General features: G+C 51.8%; 3 protein-coding genes across 7 annotated transcripts in view; 2 read left to right on the forward strand and 1 right to left on the reverse strand.

Annotated features, from left to right (window-relative positions):
• Nucleotides 1-174: 174 nt before the first annotated feature.
• Nucleotides 175-4174, forward strand: LOC111141577 (mitochondrial chaperone BCS1). Of its 3 annotated transcripts, XM_022494233.1 has the most exons (8): nt 222-248; nt 1490-1857; nt 1960-2099; nt 2281-2475; nt 2748-2811; nt 3047-3216; nt 3432-3549; nt 3681-4174. In XM_022494233.1, exons 2-8 carry the CDS (start codon nt 1538-1540, stop codon nt 3931-3933), a joined length of 1260 nt encoding a protein of 419 aa, XP_022349941.1. In that variant the 5' UTR covers nt 222-248; nt 1490-1537; the 3' UTR covers nt 3934-4174. The 3 variants fall into 3 exon arrangements, with proteins under 3 accessions (XP_022349959.1, XP_022349941.1, XP_022349951.1); XM_022494251.1 differs by lacking the exon at nt 1490-1857 and having other exon boundaries at nt 175-248; nt 3681-4167; XM_022494243.1 differs by lacking the exon at nt 222-248 and having other exon boundaries at nt 409-1857.
• Nucleotides 4175-4258: 84 nt separating this feature from the next.
• Nucleotides 4259-10700, reverse strand: LOC111141335 (ring finger protein 25). Its single transcript, XM_022493802.1, has 10 exons — nt 10645-10700; nt 8234-8308; nt 7889-7991; nt 7732-7799; nt 7569-7638; nt 6368-6439; nt 6127-6270; nt 5677-5769; nt 5252-5386; nt 4259-5047 (listed from the first exon to the last, which is right to left on the reverse strand). The coding sequence occupies exons 1-10, from the start codon at nt 10683-10685 to the stop codon at nt 4469-4471; spliced, it is 1380 nt and encodes a 459-aa protein (XP_022349510.1). The 5' UTR covers nt 10686-10700; the 3' UTR covers nt 4259-4468.
• Nucleotides 10701-11109: 409 nt separating this feature from the next.
• The window catches only part of LOC111143262 (serine/threonine kinase 36), a 22988-nt gene continuing 18730 nt past the window's right edge, over nt 11110-15367 (forward strand). For 2 of the 3 annotated variants that reach the window (XM_022496894.1, XM_022496900.1), the window contains exons 1-5: nt 11378-11793; nt 12502-12642; nt 12753-12830; nt 14514-14644; nt 14883-15132. In XM_022496894.1, coding sequence (XP_022352602.1) covers nt 11710-11793; nt 12502-12642; nt 12753-12830; nt 14514-14644; nt 14883-15132 — 684 coding nt within the window. In that variant the 5' untranslated portion in view covers nt 11378-11709. Of the gene's footprint in view, nt 11203-11377; nt 11794-12501; nt 12643-12752; nt 12831-14513; nt 14645-14882; nt 15133-15367 lie in introns of those variants that run through there. The other variant, XM_022496887.1, reaches the window with a different exon arrangement.

The following is a 15367-nucleotide window of genomic DNA, read 5'->3' on the forward strand; positions in this document are numbered from 1 at the left end:
GGCCGCTCTCTCTTCCCCTTGTCGGCTGGCGGGGGTACTCTATGGTTTTCTCTGGCGTCTCCCCTTACCCCTTTCTCCAACCGAGAAGCCCAAGGAGTACCATCGAGAGTTGTGGGGCAGAGTGGCACGGCCCGCTGGGTGGGTGTGGCGGGAAGTAGGTGAAGGTACGCGGGGGCGGGGCCGAGCGGCGTTTCCCTCAACTGTGCGGGGCAGAAACCATCGAGAGGGAGGGCCAGAGAGTCATGGCGGTAAGGGGGCGGAGTGACGGGTTACTCCAAACCACGCCGCCGGAGGCGCGAGCTGGGGTGTTAAGGGGGTTCGGGAGGGGGCTTCTGGGTGTCCGACAAGGGACGGGATGGGGAAGCGCTTTGTTTGAGGCCTTCCATGCATAGATATTTTGGCATTCTGGGTTCTATTCTGAGCCTCGGCGGTGGTCTCGGCTGTCAGTTCACCGCCACGCGTGCCCCCTGCGCCCTACGCAAAGTGCAGAGGCCAGGAAGGTGTAGAAACAACGTAGCCTCCTGTCTCTTGGGATATCTAGAATTAGACTCGGTCACGTTTTATTGGGGGGAGTTGGGGGAAAAGCTCCATGGAGGAAGCAACAGATGGACAGGTCTTCTATTGGAAAGAAGGAAGGAATCAATTAGAATGGGCGTTCCGAGTAAAGACACCTGCTTGAGCAAGAACAAACTGGTTTGAGTATTTGTACAACAGGGAGTTTTAGGCGCTAAGCTATGAAAGATAGGTGGGCGCCGTGTTGTGGAGGGTGTTGAGTACCGGGCAGAGGAATTTTGACCTAATTCAGGGATCTGTTGAGAGCCAGCCATTGGAGGTGTTGCAGTAGGGAGAGTAATAGGATTGAAGCAGATTTAGGAAGGAAGTTCTGGGTCCTTGTGTAGCAATTTGGTGAAGCATTAAGATGACATTTCAAGAACTAAAATTAATCTTAAGGAGGCAGTTTAGTTGGGAGGTAATAAAGGGCTAAAAAGGACATTAACAATTGAACATGTAAAGGACAGGGTATTTCAAGGTCATTAATCATGGTGATAAGGCATGAGATTAGTGACAGGTCAGTGGAAGAAAATAGCTTCTTCGTTCCCTGTTAATTCTGGCCAGTGGGCTCCTTTCTATCTCAGCTACTCCCAGGGACCACAAAAATTCTTTCCGTCATCCTGATGAGACACTGACTACATTGCTTTCTCATGTTTAAACAATCTTCAGACCTAGTCCTCTGGCAGGAAATGAGATACGAACAGGATAATCAAGGGCAAAATGGAAAGAGGGGCCTGAAGTGTCGGCTCTTGCCTTCTAGCCCCTCCCTCCACCCCACAGAGAATATTGAAAACACAGTAGCACTCACCTATCCTTCCTGCACCCTGCTTCTGCAGTGGTTTTGGGGGAGGGGGGGACAAGGGTGAGGATGGATTGCAGAGTCTGGTTTCTAAACTGATCTTGTGTTTTGTCCCATTTCCACTACCCCCACCCCCAGGTTTTGAAAATGCCTCAGAGCCTGTAAGTTCAGTGTTTCCCTCTCAAGATGCCCCTCTCAGACTTTATTCTCGCCCTAAAGGACAATCCCTACTTTGGGGCTGGCTTTGGGCTTGTGGGTGTGGGCACAGCCCTGGCCCTGGCCCGGAAGGGTGCCCAGCTGGGCCTGGTGGCATTCCGGCGTCATTACATGATCACGCTGGAAGTCCCTGCTCGAGACCGAAGCTACGCCTGGTTGCTTAGTTGGCTCACCCAGCATAGTACCCGTACTCAGCACCTCAGTGTTGAGACTTCATACCTTCAGCATGAGAGTGGGCGCATCTCCACCAAGTTTGAATTTGTCCCCAGCCCTGGAAACCACTTTATCTGGTAAGTTTGGGAACCAGGGAGGGCTCCAAGAGTAGAGGAGAATGAGGGGAGCTGGATTTGACCCATTCATTCATTCACCCCACGTGGATCACTTTTATGCAGGTATCAGGGGAAATGGATCCGAGTGGAACGAAGCCGAGAGATGCAGATGATAGACCTGCAGACAGGAACCCCTTGGGAATCTGTCACCTTCACAGCTCTGGGCACTGACCGAAAGGTCTTCTTCAACATCCTGGAGGAAGGTGTGGGATGGCAGGGGCTGGCTTTGTTGTGAGGGTTGCAGGGATGGGGGCATTTGACATTGGAGCAAGGGAAGCTTGGATCTGAGCCCAGGGGACCAAGAGGGAAGCTCTTTTGGCACAGCTTGGCCTAATTGCATGGCAAAGAGGAATTACTGGCTTCCTCTCATCTTCTCTCTCCCAGCTCGAGAGCTGGCCTTGCAGCAGGAGGAAGGGAAGACGGTGATGTACACAGCCATGGGCTCTGAGTGGCGTCCTTTTGGCTATCCACGCCGCCGCCGGCCACTGAATTCTGTGGTTCTAGAACAGGGTCTGGCCAACCGAATTGTCAGAGATGTCCGGGAATTCATTGATAATCCCAAGTGGTACACTGACAGAGGTGAGCAGCAGCTGGGGTCTTGGCTGGGGTGTTTTTGATGCGATGTCAGAGCTGGGGAAACAGGCTGGTCTCTGTGACCAGACAGGGCGAGTATAAAGCTCTAGCCTACTTCCCAGAGATCAAGGGTAAAGAATAGTTGTCATGGGGGTGATTTCTTTTCACACTAAGGTCATCAGGCCACCAGGGGGCAGGGTTGGGAATGAATGTGGACATCTGGGGTAGAGTACAGGAATTCATTTTAGGTCTTGATGATCCTCTTGGCTGTTTCCTAGGCATTCCCTACAGACGTGGCTACCTGCTTTATGGGCCCCCTGGTTGTGGAAAAAGCAGTTTTATGTGAGTAGGGTCACATTTCCTTGTAATCTGTAAACTGGAAAAAAAAAAAAGGCTGTGGGGTTGGAAAGGGACTTGAATGTGGGGACTGGGGAACAGGATAAATGTGGGATATGAGAAGCGTTCGCGTGATAGAAGGGTTAGGTCTCTGAGACCCACCCAGGACAGCGAGGACAAGCATTTGGGTCTGAGAATGGATCCCCAGGTTGCCCACCTCCTGTCCTCCCATCCCCCACAGCACAGCCCTGGCGGGGGAACTGGAGCACAGCATCTGCCTGCTGAGCCTCACGGACTCCAGCCTCTCTGATGACCGGCTCAACCACCTGCTGAGTGTGGCCCCGCAGCAGAGCCTGGTGCTCCTGGAGGACGTGGACGCAGCCTTTCTTAGCCGGGACCTAGCTGCAGAGAGTGAGTGAGGGGAGTTTTGAGGGAAGGGGAAGGTTAAGCATATAGGAGTAAGTGAGGAGCAGTGGAAGAAAAAGGAAATCAAGAGGGCTGACTGAGGATGCCTGGGGTTGGCAGGAGTCCACGAGAGGCACTGATACATCGGGGAATGTGGTGGGAGTAGAGGGTTTAAGCAAAGTCATGACCAGCCACGCTGCTTTATCTCTGCCTCTCTCTAGACCCAGTCAAGTACCAAGGTCTAGGTCGCCTTACCTTCAGCGGACTGCTCAATGCCTTGGATGGCGTGGCGTCCACGGAGGCCCGCATCGTGTTCATGACTACCAACCATGTTGACAGGTAAGGAGGGGTGAGGCCCGCTGAGGCTGTGAGGCAAGACTGCACCCCCTCAGCACCTGAACCGTCATTTCTGGGGGGGTCCCAGCGGTATTTGTGTCTATGACTCTGCCTTTGCTGCCTTGTTCTCTTAGGCTGGACCCTGCCCTGATACGCCCCGGACGAGTAGACATGAAGGAGTATGTGGGCTACTGTTCACACTGGCAGCTGACCCAGATGTTCCAGAGGTTCTATCCAGGGCAAGCACCTTCCTTGGCTGAGGCCTTTGCAGGACGTGTCCTTCAGGTTACGACTCACATCAGTCCCGCCCAGGTACAGGGCTACTTCATGCTGTATAAGAATGACCCTGCAGGGGCGATTCACAATGCTGAGTCTCTGAGGACATGACGCACAGGCTGTGCTCGGCTCTCCCCCTTGGGAGCAATAAACACCTGCCACAGCACTCTGGTTTCTAACCTCCCTGGATGGGTACTTAAGTAAAAAGCAGGGGCCCTCAGGCATCCACAGAGGCAAGTGCTGGGGACAGAAGCTAAGGCCAAGTTGGAAGAGACACTATGGTAAACAGGGAAGTGTAGTCTTCCATTTAGATGCATTCAATTTTTTAAAAAATGTGGATGTATACGAAGGGTGTGTGTGCATGTTATGTTCCCGCATATTTTGCTTAAATGTGGCCTCTACCAGTTTTCCTGAACTCTACCACACTCACTGAGATGTCAGACCCGTTCTTATTCAGACCCTGGGCTCTTGGGAAAAATGGGACTTCAGAGGAAAGCCAAGGCTATCCTGCCACACTTGTCTTGCTAGAAATTCAGAAAGAGCCATGCTGCACAGGCTAGGCACTACTACTAAGTAAAGAGAGCCAAACAAGGCCAAGTCTCTTTATTGTCCCCCTGCCCCCCCATCCCTGCCCCCCACAGTACTGCTAGGAACCATCCTCAGACTCCAGGCTCAGGGGCTCCCTTCGAGTGCCAGGACGATAGGCTCCCCGACCCCGAGGCAGGCGGGGGTAGGAAGAACCCGGCGTCCGACCCTTGGAACGCTCCCAGCGAGCACAGTCCCGAGTCCTGCGGGGTGGGGGACCCTGCCAGTTGCCAGGGCCCTTCTCTTGGGGAGGACCTTCAAGACCTTGGCTACAGGGTTCTGGCTTTAGGTCCATGGGCTCCTTGAGGGGCCCCTCGGGAAGTGGCAGTTCCTGGGTGTCACTGGCACCTTTGTGGGCATGGCACTCCCCTCCCTTTAGGTGCCTCCGTTCGGGCTGTTTCCAGGGGCCTCGACTGGCCCGGGGGGGATCTAGCATAGCTTTCTGGGTTTCACCCAACCTTTGCTGATTTGGCCCAGCCCCTGGGATCTTCTCACACGTGTACTGGGAGGCCACAGGCAGAGGGGCTGCGGGGTTGGGTTGGGCAGTTGCTGAGGCCGACAGTTCTGTGGCAAGGGCGCTGGGTGGATGGGCTCCTCTGGAGGCCTCTACCGCTGACTCGGGCTCCACAGGGGCAGGAGGCTAGAAAGAAGTGAGCACACGTGGTGAGGGAGATGCAGTTCCCCAAAGCAGGGAACCACAGGCCCCTCGCTCACTACCGGGGCTTTCCCCACCAGCCTATAACCTCAAGGGCAGAACAAAGCTCACCCTGCGACCAGCAGGGCAGAGGGGCGCCGGTGGGAAGGTCAGCAGCAGTCAGGGAGGAGTGGGAAAGCCTGCCCTCACCTGCTGGAGGCTGATGAAGTACCGGTTCCGCTCAGCCTCAAGGTCAATGATGCCCCCCCGCTCCTGCTGCCTCTGGTAGAGCCGCCTGCGCTCTTCCTGTTGGCGCAAGCTCTCTGCGCTGGGCTGGTATAGCTCCTGCAGGGAAGGGAGTAGGACAACAGGGGGAAAAGTAAGCAGCAGAAGGCAGACTCGAACCCTGCTCTTTCAGGACCATGTCAGGAGATCCGCAAGAGGTTCCTGGGTTTGTCCCTCATATCTGGGCTCCCAGATCCTTAGCCTGGGGCAGAGCGCTGCATCTCTGCAGAAAGGTCCCACGCTGGAGCAGCCCAATTCCAGAGATCCCATTCAAGGCCAGCAAGATGCCATCCCTCCCTCCTTGGAGAACACCACTATTCCTGGCTCAGATGAGAAGGGAATCCCCTTACCATGGGCTGTTGGGGCTCAGGGGCTGCTTTCAATGAGGCAAGATCATACACGAGGGGCTCCCTGCACACCGGACACTGCACACCGACTGCCTTCTAAAAATAGAGGAGAAATCTCAGCCCTGCTTCAAAGCGCGCAGTGCTCGCCAGCTGCCCCAACCCATCAGCCAGCCTAACCTGCATGGGGCAAGCACGAAGGGCACTGGCATTCTGTTCAGCAGTGAAGCAGGACAGGGTGGGGGCTGCCTCCCTAGGCAGAGCTCTGGGAACTCTGAAACTGCATGCAGTGGGTACATGTGTATATCTGAATGCCCTTTTCCTCTGGACAGAGGTGAGCTTTCGCTAACCTCAGATATCCGTGACCCCTAAAAGGTGATGAGGCACTGGAGCAGAGGGGTAGGAAAGGATGTGATTTGGGGGGGGTCAGGTGAGTGCAGGGGCTGGTGTGCTGACCTGCTTGGCCTCGGCATGCTGCCGCTCGTGCTCCTGCTCCTGGCCTTGAACCTGTAGCTCACGCTCCATGTGCTGGATGTACCGGGCGAGGCAGTGGCAGTGGAAATAGTGGTAACATGGTGTTTTGGTAAAGGCCTCCTTCTCCTGAAGGGAGAACAGGCATAGGGCAGGGCCTCAGAGCTTTCACAAACCCTCCAGTGCCCGTCCTGAGCTGACCCCAGGTCCCAAGAGCGAGCCCCACCTGGAAACCATAGAGGCAGATGACGCACTGGCCATGAGGGATGTTGTTGTCTGTGAGGATTTCCTTCCCCTTCTGGGAGGAGAGAAGACACTGTTCAGACAAGGAGGCAGGGGCAAGAACTGTGTGCACAAAGCTTGTCACTTATTCCCAGGATGGACTGCGGGACCGTCTCCCACCAAGGTAGTGTGGTAGCGTTCATGCCTTTCTGTCTGGGTGAGGCTCCGTGGGCCTGGAATCAATTCCCCACGGCCCTGCCCCTCCTGCCCTATCTACCCAGCTGCAAAATTCACCTCCACTGATCTCCCAATTCATTCGATAACCTTTAATACATCTCAGGAATGAAAATAACAGACCTGGACAGAACAGGATGTTCTGGTGACACTCCTATCTTCTGGGACACCTTCTGTGGTTCACCCCCTCTGATGATCACTTCCCCCCAAAAAATTGTTCTTAGAGCCAGCTTTCAGAAAAAGCCAAGGCATGGACAGCCCCAACAGACAGAGAACTCAAAAGGTGTCCTGTTGGGCTACGAACTAACTCATGGGCGTGGCTGTCTAAATAGCTCATACTCTGGAATTCCACAGAGTTCCACGCTGCATTGTGGAAGCCGGCCTCAGGAGCACTACAGTGGTCTAAGCCCACGCTGACTCCAGACCGCCCACCTTCATTCTTTTCTGAACATTCTTCTTCAAAACTTAAAGCTGAGGAAAACAAGACTGTACTAAATTGTGTGTTTTTAATCCCAAGCAACAGAAGTTATCTGTGTACGTGAACTTGTAGCTCGGGGAAGTCCCTGTGGGTTGTTAACTTCATTAGGGTACAAAGTCTTGAGTAGAAGAACCAGGACTTTTTAGTCCGCTCCAAAGGCAGGCTAGCCTTCAAATGTTCATTCCTGGTGAGACCCTCTAAGCAAGGTCCCTATCTCTGGCTACTTTCGGATGCCATTGCCAAAAGAATGCACTGAAATGGAATCAAGAAAAATCCAAGTAAAAGAGGCAAAATCATAAGCATAGACCACTTGGGGAAGCTACAGAACTGTCGTTGGGGGGAATTCTTACAGAAGAAAATCTCTTTCTGAATTTAGGCCTCACCTCAACAAGGACTAACAATGAATGACCCCATATGTACGTAAGATTCTGGGCCCACTACCTCCCTTGAAAGAAACAGCTCTTGCAGCTTCCAGAGCTAGCACACCTCTTACCTCGATGAGTTCATAGAGCATGGCAGTACCCAGCCCAGCATTGGCCACCTGGCTCAGTGCCTGTGAAATCCTGGAAAAGGGCAAAGCACGCATTAGGCCTGCCCCCTCCTCTCACCAGACTGAGCTGTATCCCGTTTTCCCTGCTCTGTCCAGCCCAACTTACTTTTGGATCTGTTCATCTGAGAGTCCTCGGGGGTTACGGATAGAGATCTGTGGCACCTCATTGGGGTACTAGCGGGAGGAGATAAGGTTACTGCTAAAGTACCCACCGCAGGGCTTCTCCCCTTCCTTGCTTTGCTGCCCTAAAGCCGGGGCCTCACCTGTGCCGGGACCCGAAGCACCAGAGTGAAGCACACATACTGTGAATCCTGGTCTTCTGCGGTGGCAGGGTGCAAGGTGATGAAGATCTCCCACGGTGAGGATCTGCAGGTAGAAGAAGTTGGGGTTGGGGAAGTGACTGGGCAGGAGTTTGAGGACGGGGGAAGATGGGAGTGAGACAGTAAAGCGGGTGCAGGAAGTGAGCACTGGACGCTTTCTTTTGGGGGCGATTAAACGAGTTGTCTTGGTCTCCATGAGAACATTTTCTCTGAATCAAAGCTCAGGGATTCTGCATGGAATCCTCTCATCAGTAAGAGGACTCCTGCCACGTCTAGTCGAATACGTACCTGCTGTTTCCTTTAACCACCTGTAGTTCATCCAGATAGATAGACTCTAACACCTCGACTTCAGAAGGCAGTACCCTAGAGAGACAGGGGGAGATTGACTCACCATTACAGCTCTCCCCGTTAAAGCCTGCTAGAGCTCATGAAGGCTGGCTTTATAGGAAACTGGCAATCGGCCTGAGTGCGTGCTCTTGCTAACCCCCATAAAAATGGGGGAAATAGGTTTTCTGAAGTTGTCAAGTGGCCAGGTGGGAAGCATGGGAATCAGAGTTTAAGGGACCATTTCTGTCTACGGTTGAGGAAATGGATTCCTGGGAAGGAGAAATGACTAGCTCAAATATCAAAGTTTAACAGAGGCAGAACTAGAACTGGAGCCAGGTTTCTGGACTCCCTGTTTAAGTTCCATCGTGCTGCTGGTAGGCCAGCGCTCTGACTGAGAAATAAGATGTCCACTGATTCACATCTAGGTTATCAGTACCACTCCTGGCTTTCCCTCCACCACTGTTCATGCGAATGCCAGTGTCTACACATACTGCCAATATCAGTTGCCCTAAGCCTACTCAAAGGAGATACCAACCAGAACAGAAAAACAGATCTAGGTGATATAAAGGCCATGATGTAGTAGAAGAGCCATCAGCTTTGGAGTAATAGGCACCAATCAGCAGCTACATGATCTGAGTAAGTATCTCTGTAAATTTGAGTCACACTGTCTACCATATATAGATAATACCACCTACTCTCCAGGATTATTGTGAGGATAAAAAGTTGTTTATGTAAAGTACCTAATAATATCTTGGCCATGGTAGCTAATCTATGTTCTCTTTTCTATTTTGTATATAATCTTCTCCCTTAAAAGAAAAGAAGAAAGGATATAGTAGCATTCAGTGTATTTATGAGCCTTGCTATCTGGCAGATCTCGATCAACCTGGTTAGGTCAGGATCTGGTGGTCCTGATGTAAATGAGAGGACATACATGTTTAATGATAGAAACAGCTGCTGTAATGACATTGAAGATTAGTGATAAGCTTGAGTCCATAGCTCTCCCCAGGTAATGCATGTAAAGACGCAAGTTCAGTCTCCTTTCTTAATAGGTATTGTTCCCTCTTCATCCAGAACAGGGCTGCCCTAGCATGACTCATATATTACTGGTTCTCAAATTTTCTTTTTAAGTCTTAGACACCTCCAAATATAAAATAGGTTACTGTGGAGTAGTTTTGGTTGACATAAGTGTGGGAATCTCAGAGCACCACAAGTCAGCTGTGCAATCACTACTGCCCTCTCCATGGCTCGAAATGTCTCCTCAGAATCTTAAAAGTTCCACCCAAACAAGGTGAAAACCATGAGCCTAGAGGATCTCAAAAAGGACGACACTGGCCGGGTTCCCTGAACCAATAAAATACTGAGGTGTAACGTCCATTAAGAGGCCCTTCCATACTTTACCCACCCTAGCTGTGACTTGGGCCTGGATGTGAGGTATGGAATGGGATGATGGTAAGGTGGTGACAAAAAAAGTGGGGGGTGTCGGGGGATTGTATAATGTCCTAGTACTAAAAACGGTGAGATTCTTCAGAGTCAGATAACCTGGATTCCTAGTCAAAACTACGTACCTTTATAGCAAATTGATTTACGTCTTCAGGCCTCATCTAGTCCCCTCACGGGCCCACATCTTAGTTACAAAAAGAAGGCTTTTATGTTACAAATCCGCGGTGATCCTCTCAACTATTCTGAGGTAGATGCCACACCCACTTTTTTTTTTTAACCTCGGAGGACACTGACTCGCAGAACCGTGAGGTGGCCTGGTCAGCATCACACGCTAATAAAATGTGGAGTGAACCCACATTTATCCTATTTCCAATCCCAGAGTCCTTCCAGGTTTTGGTCTCTTGTTGAGAATGCTTCAGAGAAGGACTAGGAGAGCTTTTTGTGAGGTGTAAAGCTTTATTTAGACAATGGTCCTCAGTGCGGTCGGGGAGGGAGACGGCTGAGAAAAGCCTCGGCGGAAATAGGCTGATCCAAGGGGAAAGGGGGTCGGGGACTGGAGGACATCGGTTTCGGGAGGTAAAAAAGGCGGTGGGAGGAGCTGATAAGCAGACATCCTCCGGGACCCCGAGCAAATCCACTTCAGGACAATGGGAGGAGTGAGGCCGGAGAAGAGGGATCGAGCCAGATAAGGCGCAGCCCGAGCGGGCCTGACCGGCGCAGATCCGGCCTCTTCTCCCATCAGATCAGTGCCCCTCCACCCTCCTGTTCTGTTCCCCAGTACAGAAGCTCTCTTAGGAAGACATGTCAGCGTCTCTGTCATCCCTTTTCCCTCGCTCCGCCCCACAAGCCCGCCGTGCGGATCGTGCGCGGCCACTATGAGTCCCCCGGACCGGATCCAGGCGGCCAGCCAAAGCCCATGCCCCCAAAGTTACCAGTCCTCCTCCCCTGCAGCCGCCGACGCAGACGCCGCCATATCTTCTCCGGCCCACAGCCGGAACCGGAAATACTCTCGGGGAAGTCAGGGCTGCAAGTTAGAGGAGGGAGGGAGGCAGGGAGGCAAGCGGCCGTTTCTAGGCAACCGTAGACTCCAGGTCCTTCGTGGGTCCTGATGCCCGAGAGACGGTTCGGAAGTGCCCTAGGAAGTGCCTGTGGGCGGTCCGCCGTCTCTCCCAACATCTCTGAACGCCTTCGTCCTGTAAACCTCCCTGACCAGTTCCCGCGAGTACAACTCGTAGCAGTGGGAGTCTAAAGAGACCGGCGGTGGGGGTGGAGAAGAGTTATAAGTCAGGCAAAGTCTGCAGGCAGCCGGAAGGGGCGGGGCTGAAAGCCAGGGTCGACGTCCCTCGGCCTGAGGAGCTTGAAGCTCCTAGGCTGGGGGTGAGAGAGGGGCTCCGGTCTCCGAAGTGCGCGGGCAGGGGGCGTGGGAGGGGTGCTGAGGAGCCTGGAGGTGTCAGGAGCTTGGGAGAGGCTGGAAGAAGCGGGGTCCGTAGGTGAGGCTGGATGGAGGGGGCGGGGGCGGGTGGGCGAGGCTGGGCGGAGGGGGGCGGGGTCGGGTGGGCGAGGCTGGGCGGAGGAGGCGGGGTCGCGTGGGCGAGGCTGGGAGGAGGGGGCGGGGCCTGAGGGGCGAGGCCGGTTAAGAGAGGGAGAAGGAGAGGGAGAGGAAGAGGGACAGGGGGAGGGGTCGGGTGGGCGGGGTTGCGTGGAGGTGGAAGGGGGACTCGGGGTCCGGTGGGAACGAGATTGGCCTGGGGGACAGGAGGTGGCTGAAAGGGAGGGAGAACGACAGGAGGCGCTCTGTTCGTTCCAAGATCTCTACCCTACGATGTTTTTGAGAGCTGATTATTATGAAAAAGGAAAAGGCAAGGTGGCTAACATTAATTAACCTTTCTTCCATGCCCGAACCAGGCTTCCTAGATGCGTGGAACTGTCCCCGGGAGCTGTAGCCCTTCACCACCATCTCTACCTCCTTCCTTCTGAGGGAGCCTGAAACCTCTGTCATGGAAAAGTACCACGTGTTGGAGATGATTGGAGAAGGCTCCTTTGGGAGGGTGTACAAGGGTCGAAGAAAATACAGTGCTCAGGTGGTGAACAAAGAGGGGTATCTCTTGGGTGGGATTCTGTACTTAAAGCCACGGTGGAAAATGGGACCAGAATACCGACCTGTGTTCCTGAGGAACTGACTCCCTCATTCCTCTCACAGAGTATTGGGCCCTAATATTGGATTACTTGAGTTCAGATCCTAGATGAGTAGTTTGAACAAGTTACTTAAACTCTCAGTGTCTGTTTCCTCATCTCTACAATAAGGGTATTTATGAGTAGTATCTGATTAATGGAGTTCAAGGATTAAATGTGATTTGTGCTGAATTACTATACTAGTACAGTGTCTGGCATATAGTAAACAATAAATAAATTTTATGTTTACTGTTAATTTTCCTCTATCATACCATGTAAGAAGAGATTGACCACTTGAACGCTGTTCTTTTTTCCTCATTGTTTCTTCCTTCTCTTTCCCCTAAATCTCTTAAATCAGAGTTCTTTACCCAGATCAGAACACCTCTCCCAGAATCCACCAAAGGGATCTGTCTGGCCAAGGCTGGTGTTTCCTAGGGCAAGGGGTTGGCGGCGGGGAGGAGCTGGATAAGGCCAAGGTACCATGGGGAAGGGGAGTAGGAGACTGGTGAGGAATGAGAATTTGCTCTCACAATCGAAAGCCTGAATTCTGGAGCTCTCAGGTGAATGTTTCAATAGTGTGGTTAGGCCTTTACTCTTTTTCATCTTACCACTGACAGGTGGTGGCCCTGAAGTTCATTCCAAAACTGGGACGCTCAGAGAAGGAGCTGAGAAATCTGCAACGAGAGATTGAAATCATGCGGGGTCTGCGGCATCCCAACATTGTACATATGCTTGACAGCTTTGAGACAGACAAAGAGGTGCCCTTCGGTTTTGGGTCACCCTTCCCGGAAAAGAACGGTCCCAGAAATTTCCCGGCCTCAGAATGTATCAAGCTGGAGCCATCAGGACCTCTGTCTTCTCCTTGCAGGTGGTGGTGGTGACAGACTACGCTGAGGGAGAGCTCTTTCAGATCTTGGAAGATGACGGAAAACTTCCTGAAGACCAGGTATGTTCCCTAGGTTAAACTTCTCCCCTCCCCTGACGTCTTTTCAGCTTAAGAGACTGATAGGGAAAGCTGAGGGCACTGAGAGTTACCATTTTGAAAACTCCCAAGGAAAATGCAAGACTCTGGGTGTAAATGGAGACAGTGTGGTATGCCAGGAAATTGTGTGAACACTGGAGCCAAAGTCTCAGAGTACAAAGGCTGACCCTGCCACTTTCTAGCTGGTTCTTCAGGGGCAAGTTATTTTAACCTCTTTGTTCTCAGTTTCCTCATTTAAAAAATGGATATAATTATAATGTCTGTCTCATGAGGCTGTAGTGAAGGTTCGTGAATTAATCCATGTAAAGGGTTTAAAAGAGTGCCTGACACACAGCATTCAACATAGTTAGCTATTGTTATCATTATTATTATTATTTAAGATTTTATTTATTCATCTGACAGAGAGAGAGAGCACAAGCAGGGAGAACAGTAGGTTCTTCCCTTCCCTTCCAAGATCTGAAAGGGAGAGGGAGAAGCAGGCTCTCTGCTGAGCAGGGAGCCCAATGCAGGGCTTGATCCCAGGGCCCCAGGATCCTGATCTGAGCCAAAGGGAGACTCTTAACTGACTGAGTCACCCAGGCACCCCTAGTTAGCTACTAGTAATGCTGTTGATGTCACTAAGCACCTTTAGGGAAGAAGAGCTAGTGTGGTGGTATCAAGAGGACAGGAAAGGGTAAGGGTTGTGCTGAAGGCAGGATCCACCACCAAGATTTAGTGGTTAACAGCGGGATTGGGGCAAACATGTTCCCCAGCCACACTTGTTCTAGGGATTTCTCTGTACCTAGCAAGTAGACCCCCTCTGGATATCCTGTTGAAGCGTGCCATCTCCCTCTGAGCATTATTATTTGTAAGTCATCATCTTGCTCATTTTGTGTATCTTATTTGTTTGACCATGTCTCTTGAGAAAAAGGACTTTGTTTTATTTAACAATAGCTAATGTGTATTGAAGGCTTACTAAGTGCCAGATACCATTCTGAGCATGGTGTGCTGTAACTTCTTTAATCCTTGTAGTAACCCTATAAGGGAGGTGGTATTATTTTTTTTTAAGAGTTTATTTATTTATTTGAGAGTGAGAGAGATAGCATGAGCAGGGGGAGAGGGAGAAGCAGGCTCCCTGCTGAGCAGGGATCCCGATGCAGGAGGTGGTATCATTATTTTTTTTTTTTAAAGATTTTTATTTATTTATTTAATTGATGGGGGTGCAGGGAGAGGGAGAGACAGCGAGAGAGGGAACACAAGCAGGGGGAGTGGGAGAGAGAGAAGCAGGCTTCCCTCCAAGCAGGGAGCCTAATGCAGAGCTCAATCCCAGGACTCTGGGATCATGACCTGAGCCGAAGGCAGACACCTAATGACTGACCCAGCCAGGCGCCCCAGGAGGTGGTGGTGTTACCATCAGCTTATAAATGATGCATCTGAGAGGCACGGGATGATCTGTCCATCCATGGTTGTTTTTCTTCAACGAGTGAGTGAACAAATGAAAGAATGAATGAATGGGGGGCAAGAACTAAGGCAGGTGTCAAGGGAAGCTCTATAAGAAAGAAAAAGAAGAGATGATCACATCAATAATATAGGGAAGTGTCTTTGGGTTCCTCAGTAGGCTCCTTCCTCTGACCTCTCCTTTCTTTCTCCTACCTGTGTGACCCCTAGGTTCAGGCCATTGCCGCCCAGTTGGTGTCCGCTCTGTACTACCTGCACTCCCACCGCATTCTCCACCGAGACATGAAACCTCAGAACATCCTTCTTGCCAAGGGTGGTGGCATCAAGCTCTGTGACTTTGGGTGAGAGGTCTGACCTTCCGTCGCTGCCTCTCATTCTGCCGGGAGTGTTAGACCATATGCTTGACTTCCCTGGGCCTCACTGTAGAAGCCGAGCTGGAGACTGGGATTCCCATCAGGTGTTTAGGAAGGTGCTGTCTGTATAGGTTTGGGATAACTCACGAAGTGATAGGTGGTCACCAGGGCTGGTTTGTATTGTTCACGTTCTCTCTTCCCATTTCCATTCCATCATCTCCCGCAGATTCGCCCGGGCGATGAGCACCAACACAATGGTGCTGACGTCCATCAAAGGCACACCACTTTACATGTCTCCAGAGCTGGTGGAAGAGCGCCCGTACGACCACACTGCGGACCTCTGGTCCGTGGGCTGCATACTGTATGAGCTGGCGGTGGGCACCCCTCCCTTCTACACGACGAGCATCTTTCAGCTGGTCAGTCTCATCCTCAAGGACCCTGTGCGCTGGCCGACCGCCATTAGTCCTTGCTTCAAGGTAATGAATGTAGAAAGGGAGTTCACTTTGCATCAGAAACCCGTCTTCCTCTGCCCCTGTTCCCTTTTCCAAAATCTGGGGCAAGATTTTTTTTTTTTTTTTTTTTAATATTTTATTTATTCGACAGAGAGAGATCACAAGTAGACGGAGAGGCAGGCAGAGAGAGAGAGAGAGGAGGAAGCAGGCTTCCTGCTAAGCAGAGAGCCCGACGCGGGACTCGATCCCAGGACCCTGA

The sequence above is a fragment of the Enhydra lutris genome, unplaced genomic scaffold, assembly GCF_002288905.1.
Source record: "Enhydra lutris kenyoni isolate GAN:26980312 unplaced genomic scaffold, ASM228890v2 scaffoldscaffold1, whole genome shotgun sequence".
NCBI lineage: Eukaryota > Metazoa > Chordata > Mammalia > Carnivora > Mustelidae > Enhydra > Enhydra lutris.